The 21,048-nt window shown below is 47.2% G+C and overlaps 1 protein-coding gene and 1 long non-coding RNA gene across 3 annotated transcripts; both read left to right on the top strand.

Annotated features, from left to right (window-relative positions):
- Window positions 1–2,825: 2,825 nt before the first annotated feature.
- LOC135536140 (dynactin subunit 4-like) lies at window positions 2,826–17,741 on the top strand (the record flags this gene model as incomplete). Its single annotated transcript, XM_064962531.1, is given in 8 exon segments — window positions 2,826–2,938; window positions 8,881–8,990; window positions 9,109–9,182; window positions 9,301–9,388; window positions 14,118–14,192; window positions 15,254–15,277; window positions 15,721–15,797; window positions 17,525–17,741. Coding segments are annotated over 8 exon segments (778 nt in total), but the record flags the coding sequence as incomplete, so codon positions are not given.
- Window positions 17,742–18,756: 1,015 nt separating this feature from the next.
- Window positions 18,757–21,042, top strand: LOC135536139 (uncharacterized). 2 transcript variants are annotated; one of them, XR_010454945.1, is made up of 3 exons: window positions 18,757–19,055; window positions 19,841–19,926; window positions 20,056–21,042. It is a non-coding gene; the product is annotated as an uncharacterized LOC135536139 (long non-coding RNA). The 2 variants fall into 2 exon arrangements; XR_010454946.1 differs by having other exon boundaries at window positions 18,757–19,030.
- Window positions 21,043–21,048: the final 6 nt, after the last annotated feature.

The following is a 21,048-nucleotide window of genomic DNA, read 5'->3' on the forward strand; positions in this document are numbered from 1 at the left end:
CTATAATGGCCCTCACTGTGTCTGTCCCTGTCTCCTATAATGGCCCTCACTGTGTCTGTCCCTGTCTCCTATAATGGCCCTCACTGTCTGTCTGTCTCCTATAATGGCCCTCACTGTGTCTGTGTCTGTGTCTGTTTTCCTATAATGGCCCTCACTGTGTCTGTCTCCTATAATGGCCCTCACTGTGTCTGTCCCTGTCTCCTATAATGGCCCTCACTGTGTCTGTGTCTGTCTCCTATAATGGCCCTCACTGTGTCTGTCTCCTATAATGGCCCCTCACTGTGTCTGGCCCTGACTCCTATAGTGGCCCTCACTGTGTCTGTCTCCTATAATGGCCCTCACTGTGTCTGTGTCTGTCTCCTATAATGGCCCTCACTGTGTCTGTCCCTGTCTCCTATAATGGCCCTCACTGTGTCTGTCCCTGTCTCCTATAATGGCCCTCACTGTGTCTGTCCCTGTCTCCTATAATGGCCCTCACTGTGTCTGTGTCTGTTTCCTATAATGGCCCTCACTGTGTCTGTCTCCTATAATGGCCCTCACTGTGTCTGTCCTCCTATAATGGCCCTCACTGTGTCTGGCCCTGACTCCTATAATGGCCCTCACTGTGTCTGTCTCCTATAATGGCCCTCACTGTGTCTGTCTCCTATAATGGCCCTCACTGTGTCTGTGTCTGTCTCCTATAATGGCCCTCACTGTGTCTGTCTCCTAAAATGGCCCTCACTGTGTCTGTCCCTGTTTCCTATAATGGCCCTCACTGTGTCTGTCTCCTATAGTGGCCCTCGCTGTGTCTGTCCCTGTCTCCTATAGTGGCCCTCGCTGTGTCTGTCCCTGTCTCCTATAGTGGCCCTCACTGTGTCTGTCCCTGTCTCCTATAGTGGCCCTCACTGTGTCTGTCCCTGTCTCCTATAATGGCCCTCACTGTGTGTCCCTGTCTCCTATAATGATCCTCACTGTCCCTGTCCCTGACTCCTATAATGGCCCTCACTGTGTCTGGCCCTGACTCCTATAATGGCCCTCACTGTGTCTGGCCCTGACTCCTATAATGGCCCTCACTGTGTCTGTGTCTGTCTCCTATAATGGCCCTCACTGTGTCTGTCTCCTATAATGGCCCAAACTGTGTCTGTCCCTGTCCTATAATGGCCCTCACTGTGTCTGTCTCCTATAATGGCCCTCACTGTGTCTGTGTCTGTCTCCTATAATGGCCCTCACTGTGTCTGTCTCCTATAATGGCCCTCACTGTGTCTGTCTCCTATTATGGCCCTCACTGTGTCTGTCTCCTATAATGGCCCTCACTGTGTCTGTCCATGTCTCCTATAATGGCCCTCACTGTGTCTGTCCCTGTCTCCTATAATGGCCCTCACTGTGTCTGTCTCCTATAATGGCCCTCACTGTGTCTGGCCCTGACTCCTATAGTGGCCCTCACTGTGTCTGTTTCCTATAATGGCCCTCACTGTGTCTGTCTCCTATAATGGCCCTCACTGTGTCTGTCTCCTATAATGGCCCTCACTGTGTCTGTCCCTGTCTCCTATAATGGCCCTCACCGTGTCTGTCCCTGTCTCCTATAATGGCCCTCACTGTGTCTGTGTCTGTTTCCTATAATGGCCCTCACTGTGTCTGTCTCCTATAATGGCCCTCACTGTGTCTGGCCCTGACTCCTATAATGGCCCTCACTGTGTCTGTCTCCTATAATGGCCCTCACTGTGTCTGTCTCCTATAATGGCCCTCACTGTGTCTGTGTCTGTCTCCTATAATGGCCCTCACTGTGTCTGTCTCCTATAATGGCCCTCACTGTGTCTGTCCCTGTTTCCTATAATGGCCCTCACTGTGTCTGTCTCCTATAATGGCCCTCACTGTGTCTGTCCCTGTCTCCTATAATGGCCCTCACTGTGTCTGTCCCTGTCTCCTATAGTGGCCCTCACTGTGTCTGTCCCTGTCTCCTATAGTGGCCCTCACTGTGTCTGTCCCTGTCTCCTATAATGGCCCTCACTGTGTCTGTCCCTGTCTCCTATAATGGCCCTCACTGTGTGTCCCTGTCTCCTATAATGGCCCTCACTGTGTCTGTCCCTGACTCCTATAATGGCCCTCACTGTGTCTGGCCCTGACTCCTATAATGGCCCTCACTGTGTCTGTGTCTGTCTCCTATAATGGCCCTCACTGTGTCTGTCTCCTATAATGGCCCTCACTGTGTCTGTCTCCTATAATGGCCCTCACTGTGTCTGTCCCTGTCTCCTATAATGGCCCTCACTGCGTGTCTGTCTCCTATAATGGCCCAAACTGTGTCTGTCCCTGTCTCCTATAATGGCCCTCACTGTGTCTGTCTCCTATAATGGCCTCACTGTGTCTGTGTCTGTCTCCTATAATGGCCCTCACTGTGTCTGTCTCCTATAATGGCCCTCACTGTGTCTGTCTCCTATTATGGCCCTCACTGTGTCTGTCTCCTATAATGGCCCTCACTGTGTCTGTCCATGTCTCCTATAATGGCCCTCACTGTGTCTGTCCCTGTCTCCTATAATGGCCCTCACTGTGTCTGTCTCCTATAATGGCCCTCACTGTGCCTGTCTCCTATAATGGCCCTCACTGTGTCTGTCCCTGTCCTATAATGGCCCTCACTGTGTCTGTCTCCTATAATGGCCTTCACTGTGTCTGTCTCCTATAATGGCCCTCACTGTGTCTGTCTCCTATAATGGCCTCACTGTGTCTGTTCCCCTATAATGGCCCTCACTGTGTCTGTCTCCTATAATGGCCCTCACTGTGTCTGTTCCCCATAATGGCCCTCACTGTGTCTGTGTCTGTCTCCTATAATGGCCCCTCTTCTGCTATTCCAGTCTGAAGGAAGGTGAAGACCAGAAGGAGATTAACATAGAGCCAGCCCAGGCCTTAGACGAGGTGGAACCACTGCCTGAAGACTACTACACTAGACCTATCAACCTACCTGAGGGTAAGATATCCACCCCTAAGCCGAACCACTAACCCTTGACCTCGAACACGACACTAACCCTACACTAGACCCATCAACCTACCTGAGGGAAACAATGATCACTAGTTTTTTTTTAAAGCTAGAATCCTTAATTGAAACGATAACAAAACTGTTTTGCTAAGAGAAGGAACTGAGAAATGTAACCACTGTCAAATTAAATGACAGAGCTATGGATGAAACGACCATCCATGATATCACGATCGTAGTTTTACCCATGTTATGAGGGCTGTACAGTGTTCGCATTTACATAGTTTACAAACATTGTTGTGAAACAAGGTTCTATTTTAGTCTGTGATTGGTAAAGATTGATGAACGAAGCTCATGAGGCATTTACAAGTTATATTCTTCATTAATCACAACTTATAGTTTTTTATTTTTTATTTTACCTTTATTTTAACTAGGTAAGTCAGTTAAGAACAAATTCTTATTTACAATGACGGCCTGGGAACAGTGGGTTAACTGCCTGTTCACATTCATTTCAGTGATTCATAAAAAATACATCTCATTTATAAGTTATATTTTTCATGAATCACTTAACAATTAAATGACTGAGAGAGACCCAGTGATTCATGAAAAATATAAATGGGTGTATCTCATTAATTTATAAGTCCACCATGGATGTAGCAACTAATTATTAGCTCGATACACCACTTTTCCCGAGAGCTATGTTATAACATCGAAGTCTACAGTTATATAGTTATAGACTTGTTTAGGGCCAGTTGTAGACTTGTTTATACTGTATTATTGACTGTATGTTTGTTTTACTCCATGTGTAACTCTGTGTCGTTGTATGTGTCGAACTGCTTTGCTTTATCTTGGCCAGGTCGCAATTGTAAATGAGAACTTGTTCTCAACTTGCCTACCTGGTTAAATAAAGGTGAAATAAATAAATAAAATACAATATCAGGGATATGGTAAACTGGTAAACTTTTTTGTTGTTTAGTTAACTCCCCGTGTTGTCTAGGTAACTCCCCGTGTTGTCTAGTTAACTCCCCGTGTTGTCTAGTTGACTCCCCGTGTTCTCTAGTTGACTCCCCGTGTTGTCTAGTTGACTCCCCGTGTTGTCTAGTTGACTCCCCGTGTTGTCTAGTTGACTCCCCGTGTTGTCTAGTTGACTCCCCGTGTTGTCTAGTTGACTCCCCGTGTTGTCTAGTTCACTCCCCGTGTTGTCTAGTTGACTCCCCGTGTTGTCTAGTTCACTCCCCGTGTTGTCTAGCTCACTCCCCGTGTTGTCTAGTTCACTCCCCGTGTTGTCTAGTTCACTCCCCGATGTTGTCTAGTTCACTCCCCAGTGTTGTCTAGTTCACTCCCCGTGTTGTCTAGTTAACTCCCCGTGTTGTTTAGTTAACTCCCCGTGTTGTCTAGGTAACTACCCGTGTTGTCTAGTTAACTCCCCGGGTTGTCTAGTTAACTCCCCGGGTTGTCTAGTTAACTCCCCGTGTTGTCTAGTTCACTCCCCGTGTTGTCTAGTTCACTCCCCGTGTTGTCTAGTTAACTCCCGTGTTGTCTACTTAACTCCCCGTGTTGTCTAGGCAACTCCCCGTGTTGTCTAGGCAACTCCCCGTGTTGTCTAGGCAACTCCCCGTGTTGTCTAGGCAACTCCCCGTGTTGTCTAGGCAACTCCCGTGTTGTCTAGGCAACTCCCGTGTTGTCTAGGCAACTCCCCGTGTTGTCTAGGCAACTCCCCGTGTTGTCTAGGCAACTCCCGTGTTGTCTAGGCAACTCCCCGTGTTGTCTCAGGCAACTCCCCGTGTTGTTCTAGGCAACTCCCCGTGTTGTCTAGGCAACTCCCCGTGTTGTCTAGGCAACTCCCCGTGTTGTCTAGGCAACTCCCCGTGTTGTCTAGTTCACCCCTGCGTTGTGAACTCCCCGTGTTGTCTAGGTCACTCCCCGTGTTGTCTAGGTCACTCCCCGTGTTGTCTAGGTCACTCCCCGTGTTGTCTAGGTTAACTCCCGTGTTGTCTAGTTAACTCCCGTGTTGTCTAGTTAACTCCCCGTGTTGTCTAGTTAACTCCCCGTGTTGTCTAGTTAACTCCCCGTGTTGTCTAGTTCACTCCCCGTGTTGTCTAGTTCACTCCCCGTGTTGTCGAGTTAACTCCCCGTGTTGTCGAGTTAACTCCCGTGTTGTCGAGTTCACTCCCCGTGTTGTCTAGTTCACTCCCTGTGTATCTCATTAATTTATAAGTCCACCATGGATGTAGCAACTAATTATTAGCTCGATACACCACTTTTCCCGAGAGCTATGTTATAACATCGAAGTCTACAGTTATATAGTTATAGACTTGTTTAGGGCCAGTTGTAGACTTGTTTATACTGTATTATTGACTGTATGTTTGTTTTACTCCATGTGTAACTCTGTGTCGTTGTATGTGTCGAACTACTTTGCTTTTATCTTGGCCAGATCGCAATTGTAAATGAGAACTTGTTCTCAACTTGCCTACCTGGTTAAATAAAGGTGAAATAAATAAATAAAATACAATATCAGGGATATGGTAAACTGGTAAACTTTTTGTTGTTTAGTTAACTCCCCGTGTTGTCTAGGTAACTCCCGTGTTGTCTAGTTAACTCCCGTGTTGTCTAGTTGACTCCCTGTTCTCTAGTTGACTCCCCGTGTTGTCTAGTTGACTTCCGTGTTGTCTAGTTGACTCCCGTGTTGTCTAGTTGACTCCCCGTGTTGTCTAGTTGACTCCCGTGTTGTCTAGTTGACTCCCGTGTTGTCTAGTTGACTCCCAGTGTTGTCTAGTTCACTCCCCGTGTTGTCTAGTTGACTCCCCGTAGTTGTCTAGTTCACTCCCAGTGTTGTCTAGCTCACTCCCCGTGTTGTCTAGTTCACTCCCGTTGTCTAGTTCACTCCCCGTGTTGTCTAGTTCACTCCCCGTGGTTGTCTAGTTAACTTCGTTGTTTAGTTAACTCCCCGTGTTGTCTAGGTAACTACCCGCGGTTGTCTAGTTAACTCCTGGTTGTCTAGTTAACTCCCCGTGTTGTTCAGTTAACTCCCCAGGTTGGGTTCAGTTAACTCCCCCGTGTTGTCTAGTTAACTCCCCGTGTTGTCTAGTTAACTCCCCCGCGGTTGTTCATAGTTAACTCCGCAGGTTGTCTAGTTAACTCCCCGCAGTTGTCTAGTTAACTCGTTGTCTAGTTAACTCCCCCGTTGTTCAGTTAACTCCCCGCGCCAGAACTCCCGCGTGTTGTCTAGTTCACTCCCCTGGTGTTGTTCAGTTAACTCCCCGTGTTGCCCAGTTAACTCCTGTGTTGATTAGTTAACTCCCTTGCCAGAACTCCCCGTGTTGCTCCAGTTAACTCCCGGTTGCTCCAGTTGACTCCCCGTTTGCTCCAGTTGTCTAGTTAACTCCCCGTGTTGCTAGTTAACTCCTGTTGTCAGTTAACTCCTGGCGGTTGTTCAGTTAACTCCTGTGTTGTCTAGTTAACTCCCGCGCCAGAACCCTCGGTTGTTCAGTTAACTCCCCCAGGCGGTTGTCTAGTTAACTCCTGGCAAGTTGTCTAGTTCACCCCCGTTGTTCAGTTCCCCCGTGGTTGTTCAGTTAACTCCCGTGTTGTCTAGTTAACTCCCGCAGGTGTTAGTTAACTCCTGGCTCAGTTAACTCCCGTGTTGCTCCAGTTAACCCCGCTGTTGTCTAGTTCACCCCGTGTTGCTCCAGTTAACTCCCGTGTTGCCCAGTTGTCTAGTTAACCCCGTGTTGCTCCAGTTAACCCTGGTAAGTTGTCTAGTTAACTCCCCCGCAAGTTGCTCAGTTAACTCCCCGTGTTGTCTAGTTCACTCCCCGCGTTGTCCAGTTAACCTCTGCGTTGTTCAGTTAACTCCCCGCGGTTGATTAGTTAACTCCCCGCGGTTGTTCAGTTAACTCCCCGTTGTTCAGTTAACTCCTGTGTTGCTCCAGTTGACTCCCGCCGTTGCCCAGTTCACCCTGGTTGTCTAGTTAACTCCCCCGTTGTCTAGTTAACTCCTGGTTGTTCAGTTAACTCCCCGTAAGCTGTTCAGTTAACTCCTGTGTTGTCTAAGTAGTTAACTCCCTCGCGCTAGAACTCCCCGTTGTTCAGTTAACTCCCCGTGTTGTCTAGTTCACTCCCCCGTGTTGTCTAGTTCACTCCCCGTAAGTTGTCTAGTTCACTCCCCGCGGTTGTCTAGTTAACTCCCCGCTGTTATTCAGTTAACTCCGCAGCTATTCAGTTAACTCCTGTGTTGTCTAGTTAACTCCTGGTGTTGCTCCGAAGAACCCGCGCCAGAATCCCTGGCGGTTGTCTAGTTAACTCCCCGTGTTATCTAGTTAACTCCCGATGTTGTCTAGTTAACCCCCGTGTTGTCTAGTTAACCCCCCGTGTTGTCTAGTTAACTCCCGTGTTGTCTAGTTAACTCCCGTGTTGTCTAGTTAACTCCCGTGTTGTCTAGTTAACTCCCGTGTTGTCTAGTTAACTCCCGTGTTGTCTAGTTCACTCCCCGTGTTGTCTAGTTCACTCCCTGTGTTGTCTAGTTCACTCCCGTGTTGTCTAGTTAACTCCCGTGTTATCTAGTTAACTCCCTGCGTTGTGAACTCCCCCGTGTCGTCTAGTTAACTCCCTGTGTCGTCTAGTTAACTCCCCGTGTTGTCTAGTTAACTCCCGTGTTGTCTAGTTAACTCCTGTGTTGTCTAGTTAACTCCCTGCGTTGTGAACTCCCCCGTGTCGTCTAGTTAACTCCCCGTGTTGTCTAGTTAACTCCCCGTGTTGTCTAGTTAACTCCCCGTGTTGTCTAGTTAACTCCCGTGTTGTCTAGTTAACTCCTGCGTTGTGAACTCCTGCGTGTTGTCTAGTTCACTCCCGTGTTGTCTAGTTAACTCCCCGTGTTGTTCTAGTTAACTCCCGTGTTGTCTAGTTAACTCCCCGTGTTGTCTAGTTGACTCCCCGCGTGTTGTCCAGTTCACTCCCGTGTTGCCTAGTTCACTCCCGTGTTGTCTAGTTCACTCCCGTGTTGTCTAGTTAACTCCCGTGTTGTCTAGTTAACTCCCGTGTTGCTCTAGTTAACTCCTGTGTTGTCTAGTTAACTCCTGCGTTGTGAACTCCCCCGTGTTGTCTAGTTAACTCCTGTGTTGTCTAGTTAACTCCCAGTGTTGTCTCAGTTCACTCCCTGTGTTGTCTAGTTCACTCCCCGTGTTGCCTAGTTAACTCCCCGTGTTGTCTAGTTAACTCCCCGTGTTGTCTAGTTAACTCCCTCGTTGTGAACTCCCGCGTGTTGTCTCAGTTAACTCCCTGTGTTGTCCAGTTCACTCCCTGTGTTGTCTCAGTTAACTCCCGTGTTGTCTAGTTAACTCCCCGTGTTGTTCAGTTAACTCCCGGTGTTGTCTAGGTAACTCCCCGTGTTGTCTAGGTAACTCCCCGTGTTGTCTAGGTAACTCCCCGTGTTGTCTAGTTCACTCCACGTGTTGTCTAGTTAACTCCCGTGTTGCTCCAGTTAATTCCCCGTGTTGCCTAGTTAATTCCCCGTGTTGTCTCAGTTTACTCCCCGTGTTGCCTAGTTAACTCCCTGTGTTGTCTAGTTAATTCCCCGTGTTGTCTAGTTAACTCCCTGTGTTGTCTAGTTAACTCCCTGTGTTGTCTAGTTCACTCCCCATGTTGTCTAGTTCACTCCCCGTGTTGTCTAGTTGACTCCCGTGTTGTCTAGTTAACTCCCGTGTTGTCTAGGTAACTCCCCGTGTTGTCTAGGTAACTCCCCGTGTTGTCTAGTTCACTCCCCGTGTTGTCTAGTTCACTCCCCGTGTTGTCTAGTTAACTCCTGTGTTGTCTAGTTAATTCCCGTGTTGCCCAGTTAATTCCCCCGTGTTGTCTAGTTTACTCCCGTGTTGCCCAGTTAACTCCCTCGTTGTCGAGTTGACCCATGTTGTGTTAACTTCCTGGTGTGTGTAATACAGTGACATCTCCAGGTCAGCGGCTGCTCCAGCCTGACTTCCAGCCAGCCGGAGCCTCTCAGCTCCACCCCAAACACAAACACCTGTTGATCAAGCGCTCTCTGCGATGCAGGGTCAGTTTACGACACACAGTGCTTTGCTAATTAATCTTCTCAGGAAGGCATTTTACTACTGGTTTACTGTTGTTTGTTTCTCTTAATTTCTCGTGATACATTTTTTTTTTCTTCCTAGAAATGTGAGCACAATCTGAGCAAGCCAGAATTCAACCCAACTTCAATAAAGTTCAAAATCCAGCTGGTGGCTGTGTAAGTATTGCTAGCATCTCCTTCTGTACCCTAAAACACATTCACCTTGTTTTCTACTTTGAATGTTGGTAGTGTTGTATTATTTCTCAGTAAAGTGATGTTATTTTCCATCCTAAAGGAGTTACATCCCTGAGATCAGAATAATGTCCATTCCAAACCTGCGCTTCCAGAAGGCAAGTCAATTATTCAAGTAATGGAACATGTAGGTTAGCAGAATGACTTACAGTATGAGTGGTATCATGTTGTCTGTAGTGGATAGAATGACAGACAGCATGAGTGGTACTGCTGTCTGTAGGGTAGCAGAATGACTTACAGCATGAGTGGTATCATGTTGTCTGTAGGGTAGCAGAATGACTTACAGTATGAGTGGCATCATGTCTGTAGGGTAGCAGAATGACTTACAAATGAGTGGTATCATGTTGTCTGTAGGGTACAGAAACGACCACAGTATGAGTGGTATCACGTTGTCTGTAGGCAGAACGACTTACTGTGCTGAGTGGTATCACGTCCGTAGGGCAGTTAAAACGACCTCAGCATGAGTGGTATCATGTTGTCTGTAGGGTAGCAGAATGACTTACAGTATGAGTGGTATCATGTTGTCTGTAGGGTAGCAGAATGACTTACGGTATGAGTGGTATCATGTCTGTAGGGTAGCAGAATGACTTACAGTATGAGTGGTATCATGTCTGTAGGGTAGCAGAATGACTTACGGTATGAGTGGTATCATGTTGTCTGTAGGGTAGCAGAATGACTTACAGTATGAGTGGTATCATGTTGTCTGTAGGGTAGCAGAATGACTTACGGTATGAGTGGTATCATGTTGTCTGTAGGGTAGCAGAATGACTTACAGTATGAGTGGTATCATGTCTGTAGGGTAGCAGAATGACTTACGGTATGAGTGGTATCATGTCTGTAGGGTAGCAGAATGACTTACAGTATGAGTGGTATCATGTCTGTAGGGTAGCAGAATGACTTACAGTATGAGTGGTATCATGTTGTCTGTAGGGTAGCAGAATGACTTACAGTATGAGTGGTATCATGTTGTCTGGGTAGGGCAAAGCAGAACGACTTACAGTATGAGTGGCATCATGTCCGTAGGCAGCAGAACGACTTGGCGGCATGAGTGGCATCATGCCAACTATTCGGGATACAGAATGACTTGCAGCATGAGTGGCATCATGGCCTGTAGGGTAGCAGAATGACTCTACAGTATGAGTGGAATTATGTTGTCTGTAGGGTAGCAGAATGACTTACAGTAAGGAGGGTATCATGTTGTCTGTAGGGAGCAGAATGACTTTACAGTATGACTGGTATCATGTTGTCTGTAGGGTAGCAGAATGACTTTACAGTATGAGTGGTATCATGTTGTCTGTAGGGAGCAGAATGACTTACAGCATGAGTGGTATCATGTCCAGGCAGCAGAATGACCCACGGTATGAGCAGATCATGTCCAGTAGGGCAGCAGAATTCACCACAGTATGAGTGGCATCATGTCTGCAGGCAGCAGAACGATCTTGCCAGCAGGAGTGGCATCATGTCCGCAGGGCACAGAATGACTTACAGTATGAGTGGTATCATGTTGTCTGTAGGGTAGCAGAATGACTTACAGTATGAGTGGTATCATGTCTGTAGGGTAGCAGAATGACTTACAGTATGAGTGGTATCATGTCTGTAGGGTAGCAGAATGACTTACAGTATGAGTGGTATCATGTTGTCTGTAGGGTAGCAGAATGACTTACAGTATGAGTGGTATCATGTCTGTAGGGTAGCAGAATGACTTACAGTATGAGTGGTATCATGTTGTCTGTAGGGTAGCAGAATGACTTACAGTATGAGTGGTATCATGTTGTCTGTAGGGTAGCAGAATGACTTACAGTATGAGTGGTATCATGTTGTCTGTAGGGTAGCAGAATGACTTACAGTATGAGTGGTATCATGTCTGTAGGGGAGCAGAATGACTTACAGTATGAGTGGTATCATGTCTGTAGGGTAGCAGAATGACTTACAGTATGAGTGGTATCATGTCTGTAGGGTAGCAGAATGACTTACAGTATGAGTGGTATCATGTTGTCTGTAGGGGAGCAGAATGAGTATGAGTGGTATCATGTCTGTAGGGGAGCAAGAATGACTTACAGTATGAGTGGCATCATGTCTGTAGGTAGCAGAATGACTTACAGTATGAGTGGTATCATGTCTGTAGGGGAGCAGAATGACTACAGCTATGAGTGGCATCATGTTGTCTGTAGGTAGCAGAATGACTTACGGTATGAGTGGTATCATGTTGTCTGTAGGGTAGCAGAATGACTTACAGCATGAGTGGTATCATGTCTGTAGGGTAGCAGAATGACTTACAGTATGAGTGGTATCATGTTGTCTGTAGGGCAGTGAATGACTTACAGTATGAGTGGTATCATGTCTGTAGGGTAGCAGAATGACTTACAGTATGAGTGGTATCATGTTGTCTGTAGGGAGCAGAATGACTTACAGTATGAGTGGGCATCATGTCTGTAGGGTAGCAGAATGACTTACAGTATGAGTGGTATCATTTTGTCTGTAGGGTAGCAGAATGACTTACCAGAGTGGCATCATGTCTGGGTAGGGCAGCAGAATGACTTACAGTATGAGTGGTATCATGTCTGTAGTGAGCAGAATGACTTACGGTATGAGTGGTATCATGTCTGTAGGGTAGCAGAATGACTTACAGTATGAGTGGTAGTCTGTAGGGGAGCAGAATGACCATGAGTTGTTGTCTGTAGGGTAGCAGAATGACTACAGCGAGGGTATCATGTCTGTAGGGTAGCAGAATGACTTACAGTATGAGTGGTATCATGTTGTCTGTAGGGTAGCAGAATGACTTACAGCATGAGTGGTACTGCATGTTGTCTGTAGGGGAGCAGAATGACTTACAGTAGGAGTGGCATCATGTCCGTAGGGTAGCAGAATGACTTACAGTATGAGTGGCATCATGTCTGTAGGGGTAGGAATGACTTACAGTATGAGTGGTATCATGTTGTCTGTGGGTAGCAGAATGACTTACAGTATGAGTGGTATCATGTTGTCTGTAGGGTAGCAGAATGACTTACAGCATGAGTGGCATCATGTCTGTAGGTACAGAACGACTTACAGTATGAGTGGTATCATGTCTGTAGGCAGCAGAACGACTTACAGTATGAGTGCAGTCAAGTGTTGTCAGGGTAGCAGAATGACTTACAGCATGAGTGGTATCATGCTGTCTGTAGGGTAGCAGAATGATCTTACGGTATGAGTGGTATCATGTCTGTAGTGTGAGCAGAATGACTTACAGTATGAGTGGCATCATGTTGTCTGTAGGGTAAAGCAGAACGACTTACAGTATGAGTGGTATCATGTCTGTAGGGGAGCAGAATGACTTACAGCATGAGTGGCATCATGTGTCTATAGGGTAGCAGAATTGACTTACAGTATGAGTGGTATCATGTCTGTAGGGTAGCAGAATGACTTACAGTATGAGTGGCATCAAAAAGTTGTCTGTAGGGTAGCAGAATGACTTACAGTATGAGTGGCATCATGTTGTCTGTAGGGTAGCAGAATGACTTCACAGCATGAGTGGCATCAGCGTCTGTAGGGTACAGAATGATCTTCACAGTATGAGGGTACCATGTTGTCTGTAGGGCAGGAATGATTCTTACAGTATGAGTGGTGCATCATGTTGTCTGTAGGGTAGCAGAAATGACTTACAGTATGAGTGGTACCAAGGTTGTCTGTAGGGAGCAGAATGACTTCACAGTATGAGTGGTATCATGTTGTCTGTAGGGCAGCAGAATGACTTACAGTATGAGTGGTATCATGTTGTCTGTAGGGTAGTAAGAATGACTTACAGCATGAGTGGTATCAAGGTCTGTAGGGTAGCAGAAATGACTTACAGTATGAGTGGTATCATGTCTGTAGGGGGAGCAGAATGACTTACAGTATGAGTGGTATCATGTTGTCTGTAGAGGTAGCAGAATGACTTACAGTATGAGTGGTATCATGTTGTCTGTAGGGTAGCAGAATGACTTACAGTATGAGTGGCATCATGTCTGTAGGGTAGCAGAATGACTTACAGCATGAGTGGTATCATGTCTGTAGGGTAGCAGAATGACTTACGGTATGAGTGGTATCATGTCTGTAGGGTAGCAGAATGACTTACAGTATGAGTGGTATCATGTCTGTAGGGTAGCAGAATGACTTACGGTATGAGTGGGTACTACAAGCTGTCTGTAGGGTAGCAGAATGACTACAGCATGAGTGGCATCAGTCTGTAGGGTAGCAGAATGACTTACAGTATGAGTGGTATCATGTTGTCTGTAGGGTAGCAGAATGACTTACAGTATGAGTGGTATCATGTTGTCTGTAGGGTAGCAGAATGACTTACAGTATGAGTGGTATCATGTCTGTAGGGTAGCAGAATGACTTACAGTATGAGTGGTATCATGTTGTCTGTAGGGTAGCAGAATGACTTACGGTATGAGTGTTATCATGTTGTCTGTAGGGTAGCAGAATGACTTACAGTATGAGTGGTATCATGTCTGTAGGGTAGCAGAATGACTTACAGTATGAGTGTTATCATGTCTGTAGGGTAGCAGAATGACTTACGGTATGAGTGGCATGAGGGTAGCTGACTTACAGTATGAGTGGTATCATGTCTGTAGGGTAGCAGAATGACTTGAGTGGTATGAGTGGTATCATGTTGTCTGTAGGGTAGCAGAATGACTTACGGTATGAGTGGTATCATGTTGTCTGTAGGGTAGCAGAATGACTTACAGTATGAGTGGTATCATGTTGTCTGTAGGGTAGCAGAATGACTTACACAGTATGAGTGGTATCATGTCTGTAGGGTAGCAGATGACTTACAGTATGAGTGGTATCATGTTGTCTGTAGGAGTGCCAGGTGCTGCTCTATGACCAACCCTCAAGTGGGAGAGTGTTACCCACGTCACCCTGGTGGGCTGTGAGGTAGGAGACCCAGTGGACATCAACAGCACTGCGAAGGTACTACTGACTATGTTTGCGAAGCTGCCGCTAATTTACCAAGATACCAGAATCTGCAGTCATTATTGTAATGAACAGATTGCTATAGATTTTCTCACACAACTTTGGTAATTTATACTTGAATAACTAATGTATTCTAATATATATTTGTGTTATTTTTTTTGTGTTTACACGTTTTCTAGTAGATAGACCATATGGTTCAACAGAAAATAGTGTATTTAATGAAAAAGCATTTTAAGTCAACAGTTAAATTATTTTCCTCAGCATCTCTTCCGACTACTGACTTTGTTTCACAACCCCGACCAATTTGGCCACAAAACATTTGACAACAACATGCAAATGAGCATAGTAAATAAAATGTAAAAATTTTAAACACCGATGTTATTCACTCAGTAAATGTTTTATATTTAGATGTTTTGTATCTTGTCATTCGGGCAGGGGTTAGAGAGTAGTGGTTAGAGTGTAGAGGAGGTAGGGTAGCCAGCGTCAGATGCAGATGTGCAGAAGAAATTAGCGGCTAGATGAAAATCGCGAGGGCAGCCCAGCGGTCAGAGCGCAGATGATGCAGTATGTTCAGCGGTCAGATGCAGATGGCGCAGGGCACCAGCGGTCAGAGTGCAGATCCCGAGGCGTTCAGCGGTCAGAGCCGCAGATGGAGGCAGGGAGGCCCAGCGGTTTAGATAAGATCTGTCGCTCTGCCTCCTGGAACAAGGCAGTTAACCCACTGTTCCTAGGCCGTCATTGTAAATAAAAATTTGTTCTTAACTGACTTGCCAAGTTAAATAAAGGTCAGGAATACAGTTAAAAGTTTTCTTCCTTTTTTTTTTAAATCATCTTATTTAATCATATTGTGATTAAGCCACACGGAGGGAATAGACATCTACCCAAAAGTGCCACTTGATGTCTTGTTATAGATGACAGAAAATCCTGTGAACGATACCAACGTTCTGGTAGTTTACTGGAACATTTAAGACGTTTCCAGGAATATACCCTTCCTTTGTAACCCTACTGCTGACCTCTCACCCCTGACCTCTGTTGATGATGATGATGATGTTTTATAGGTGATGGTTCCTACCAAGGAGTTGGTCCTGGCAGGGAAGGATTCACCCCTGACCTCTGTTGTTGATGATGATGATGATGTGTTATAGGTGATGGTTCCTACCAAGGAGTTGGTCCTGGCAGGGAAGGATTCACCCCTGACCTCTGTTGTTGATGATGATGATGATGTGTTATAGGTGATGGTTCCTACCAAGGAGTTGGTCCTGGCAGGGAAGGATTCACCCCTGACCTCTGTTGTTGATGATGATGATGATGATGATGTGTTATAGGTGATGGTTCCTACCAAGGAGTTGGTCCTGGCAGGGAAGGATTCACCCCTGACCTCTGTTGTTGTTGATGATGATGATGATGTGTTATAGGTGATGGTTCCTACCAAGGAGTTGGTCCTGGCAGGGAAGGATTCACCCCTGACCTCTGTTGTTGATGATGATGATGATGATGTGTTATAGGTGATGGTTCCACCAAGGAGTTGGTCCTGGCAGGGAAGGATGCTGCAGCAGATTACGACGAGCTAGCCGAGCCACAGGACTTCCAGGACGACCCAGAGTAAGACACACACACACACACACACACACACACACACACACACACGCGCGGACACACACTCACACCGCGCTGGACACACACCACACACGCTGGCACACACACGACACACACACACAGCACACACACACACACACACACACACACACACACACACACACACACACACACACACACACACACACACCACACCACGCACACACATCTGGTACACACACACACACACACATCTGGTACACACACACACACACACACACACGCTGGTACACACACACACACACGCTGGTACACACACACACACACGCTGGTACACACACACACATTCCCCACACACACACTCTGGTACACACACACACACGCCTGGTACACACACACACACACACACACACACACACACGCGCTGGCACACACACACACACACACACACACACACACACACACACACACACACACACGCGCAGACACACACACACACACCACACTCGCTGGTACACACACACACGCTGGTACACACACACACCACCGTGATAGGGTGACGATATGGTCAGAACTGAGGAGAAATGACATTAGCTCTAAAACAAATGTACTTCATAGGGAATATAAGGAGATGGGGGGGGAGCTCTGGCCCTCGTCTCCTAACCTTCCCTCTCTGCCACTCATCTCCTAACCTTCCCTCTCTGCCACTTATCTCCTAACCTTCCCTCTCTGCCCTGGTCTCCTAACCTTCCCTCTCTGCCCTGGTCTCCTAACCTTCCCTCTCTGCCACTTATCTCCTAACCTTCCCTCTCTGCCACTCATCTCCTAACCTTCCCTCTCTGCCACTCATCTCCTAACCTTCCCTCTCTGCCACTTATCTCCTAACCTTCCCTCTCTGCCACATCATCTCCTAACCTTCCTCTCTCTGCCCTGGTCTCCCCTAACCTTCCCTTCTCTGGTCCTCTCATCTCCAACCTTCCTCTGCCACCACTTATCTCCTAACCTTCCCCTCTCTGCCACTCATCTCCTAATCCTTCCTCTCTGCCACTCATCTCCTAACCTTCCCTCTCTGCCACTCATCTCCTAACCTTCCCTCTCTGCCACTTATCTCCTAACCTTCCCTCTCTGCCACTCATCTCCTAACCTTCCTCTCTGCCCTGGTCTCCTAACCTTCCCTCTCTGCCCTGGTCTCCTAACCTTCCCTCTCTGGCCCTCATCTCCTAACCTTCCCTCTCTGGCTCTGGTCTCCTAACCTTCCCTCTCTGGCCCTGGTCTCCTAACCTTCCCTCTCTGGCCCTGGTCTCCTAACCTTCCCTCTCTGCCACTCATCTCCTAACCTTCCCTCTCTGCCACTCATCTCCTAACCTTCCCTCTCTGCCACTCATCTCCTAACCTTCCCTCTCTGCCACTCATCTCCTAACCTTCCCTCTCTGCCACTTATCTCCTAACCTTCCCTCTCTGCCACTCATCTCCTAACCTTCCCTCTCTGCCCTGGTCTCCTAACCTTCCCTCTCTGGCCCTCATCTCCTAACCTTCCCTCTCTGGCCCTGGTCTCCTAACCTTCCCTCTCTGGCCCTGGTCTCTAACCTTCCTCTCTGGCCCTGGTCTCCTAACCTTCCTCTCTGGCCCTGGTCCCTAACCTTCCCTCTCTGGCCCTGGTCTCCTAACCTTCCCTCTCTGGCCCTGGTCTCCTAACCTTCCCTCTCTGGCCCTCGTCCCCTAACTTTCAATCTCTGGCCTTGTCTCCCCTCCAGCGTGGTGGCCTTCAGAAAATCCAATAAGATCGGTTTCTTCATCAAGGTGGTCCCTCAGCGTGAGGAGGACGGGGATGTCACGGTGTCCTTTAAGATCCGCCACGACTTCCGCAACTTGGCGGCTCCTCATAAGGCCGAGCGAGGAGGACGGCATGGCCCAACCGAGGCAATATGGCTCACACACCACGAGCTCAGCCTGGGGCCGCTCGTAGCGTGAAGTTACACACACGTTAACAGAAACACAAAGTACCATATATACACTGAGTGTACAAAACATTAAGAACACCTGCGCTTTCCATGACAGACTGACCAGGTGAACCCAGGTGAAAGCGATGATCCCTTATTGAAGTCACCTGATAAAGCCACTTCAATCTTGAGAGAATTTGAGACATGGATTGTGTATGTGTGTCATTCAGTGGATGAATCGGCAAGACAAAATATTTGAGTGCCTTTTTAACAGGGTGTGGTAGTAGGTGCCTTTAAACAGGGTATGGTAGTAGGTGTCTTTAAACAGGGTCTGGTAGTAGGTGCCTTTAAACAGGGTCTGGTAGTAGAAGCCTTTAAACAGGGTCTGGTAGTAGGTGTCTTTAAACAGGGTCTGGTAGTAGAAGCCTTTAAACAGGGTATGGTAGTAGGTGTCTTTAAACAGGGTCTGGTAGTAGGTGCCTTTAAACAGGGTCTGGTAGTAGGTGCCTTTAAACAGGGTCTGGTAGTAGGTGCCTTTAAACAGGGTCTGGTAGTAGGTGCCTTTAAACAGGGTCTGGTAGTAGGTGCCTTTAAACAGGGTCTGGTAGTAGGTGCCTTTAAACAGGGTCTGGTAGTAGGTGCCTTTAAACAGGGTCTGGTAGTAGGTGCCTTTAAACAGGGTATGGTAGTAGATGCCAGGCGCACCAGTTTGAGTCAAGAACTGCAACGCTGCTGGGTTTTTCCACGCTCAACAGTTTCCCGTATGTGTCAAGAAGAGTCTGACACCCAATGAACATCCAGCCAACTTGACACAACTGTGAGAATGGAGTCAACTGTGGAGGTCATGACCTGACAAATTGAGGCTGTTCTGGGGGGTGGGGGTGCACCTCAGGCTCCTAATGTTTGGTATGCTCATTATATATAGTAGAGCAGTGTTGAGAGAGAGAGAGAACACACCTAACAGACAAACACACACACGCCGTACATGCATTGGATCACATATCTCTCTTACACACACACACACCACGTGCTTTCGGCTTGAGCAACACTTCTCTGTACCACCAAGCAGTTCCAGAGACCCATTCCTGCTTCACGCTTCAACTTAGGCACTATCTTCATCATCCTCCTCCGAAGGATGAAGAGTATTTACCTGCATGCCATGCCAGGCTACGTCTACCTACTAATAAATGTCTCTTAGATGCTGTCATTACTGTTTCTCCTCTCTGGGTTGAAGGTAGGATGAGACTGTCATTACTGTTTCTCCTCTCTGGGTTGAAGGTAGGGTGAGACTGTCATTACTGTTTCTCCTCTGGGTTGAAGGTAGGGTGATCTCTCTGGGTTGAAGGTAGGGTGAGACTGTAATGACAGTTTCTCTCTGGGTTGAAGTAGGATGAGACTGTCATTACTGTTTCTCCTCTGGGTTGAAGGTAGGGCGAGACTGTCATTACTGTTTCTCCTCTCTGGGTTGAAGGTAGGGTGAGACTGTCATTACTGTATCTCCTCTCTGGGTTGAAGGTAGGGTGAGACTGTCATTACTGTTTCTCCTCTCTGGGTTGAAGGTAGGGCAGAGACTGTCATTACTGTTTCTCTCTCTGGGTTGAAGGTAGGGTGAGACTGTCATTACTGTTTCTCCTCTGTGGTTGAAGGTAAGGTGAGACTGTCATTACTGTTTCTCCTCTCTGGGTTGAAGGTAGGGTGAGACTGTCATTACTGTTTTCTCCTCTCTGGGTTGAAGGTAGGGTGAGACTGTCATTACTGTTTCTCCTCTCTGGGCTGAAAGGACTGTCAGCTACTGTTTCTCCTCTGGGTTGAAGAGGGTGAGACTGTCATTACTGTTTTCCTCTCTGGGTTGAAGGTAGGGGTGAGACTGTCATTTACTGTTTCTCCTCTCTGGGCTGAAGGTAGGGGTGAGACTGTCATTACTGTTTCTCCTCTCTGGGCTGAAGGTAGGGTGAGACTGTCATTACTGTTTCTCCTCTCTGGGTTGAAGGTAGGGTGAGACTGTCATTACTGTTTCTCCTCTCTGGGTTGAAGGTAGGATGAGACTGTCATTACTGTTTCTCCTCTCTGGAGTTGAAGGTCCATTACTGGATTGAGACTCATTACTGTTTCTCCTCTCTGGAGTTGAAGGTAGGGTGAGACTGTCATTACTGTTTCTCCTCTGGGTTGAAGGTAGGGTGAGACTGTCATTACTGTTTCTCCTCTCTGGGTTGAAGGTGAGGGTGAGACTGTCATTACTGTTTCTCCTCTGGGTTGGTAGGTGAGACTGTCATTACTGTTTCTCCTCTCTGGGTTGAAGGTAAGGGTGAGACTGTCATTACTGTTTTCTCCTCTCTGGGTTGAAGGTAGGGTGAGACTGTCATTACTGTTTCTCCTCTCTGGGTTGAAGGTAGGGTGAGACTGTCATTACTGTTTCTCCTCTCTGGGTTGAAGGTAGGGTGAGACTGTCATTACTGTTTCTCCTCTCTGGGTTGAAGGTAGGGTGAGACTGTCATTACTGTTTCTCCTCTCTGGGTTGAAGGTAGGGTGAGACTGTCATTACTGTTTCTCCTCTCTGGGTTGAAGGTAGGGTGAGACTGTCATTACTGTTTCTCCTCTCTGGGTTGAAGGTAGGGTGAGACTGTCATTACTGTTTCTCCTCTCTGGGTTGAAGGTAGGGTGAGACTGTCATTACTGTTTCTCCTCTCTGGGTTGAAGGTAGGGTGAGACTGTCATTACTGTTTCTCCTCTCTGGGTTGAAGGTAGGGTGAGACTGTCATTACTGTTTCTCCTCTCTGGGTTGAAGGTAGGGTGAGACTGTCATTACTGTTTCTCCTCTCTGGGTTGAAGGTAGGGTGAGACTGTCATTACTGTTTCTCCTCTCTGGGTTGAAGGTAGGGTGAGACTGTCATTACTGTTTCTCCTCTGGGTTGAAGGTAGGGTGAGACTGTCATTACTGTTTCTCCTCTCTGGGTTGAAGGTAGGGTGAGACTGTCATTACTGTTTCTCCTCTCTGGGTTGAAGGTAGGGTGAGACTGTCATTACTGTTTCTCCTCTCTGGGTTGAAGGTAGGGTGAGACTGTCATTACTGTTTCTCCTCTCTGGGTTGAAGGTAGGGTGAGACTGTCATTACTGTTTCTCCTCTCTGGGTTGAAGGTAGAGTGAGACTGTCATTACTGTTTCTCCTCTCTGGGTTGAAGGTAGGGTGAGACTGTCATTACTGTATCTCCTCTCTGGGTTGAAGGTAGGGTGAGACTGTCATTACTGTTTCTCCTCTCTGGGTTGAAGGTAGGGTGAGACTGTCATTACTGTTTCTCCTCTCTGGGTTGAAGGTAGGGTGAGACTGTCATTACTGTTTC

This window comes from Oncorhynchus masou, unplaced genomic scaffold (assembly GCF_036934945.1).
Source record: "Oncorhynchus masou masou isolate Uvic2021 unplaced genomic scaffold, UVic_Omas_1.1 unplaced_scaffold_5621, whole genome shotgun sequence".
NCBI lineage: Eukaryota > Metazoa > Chordata > Actinopteri > Salmoniformes > Salmonidae > Oncorhynchus > Oncorhynchus masou.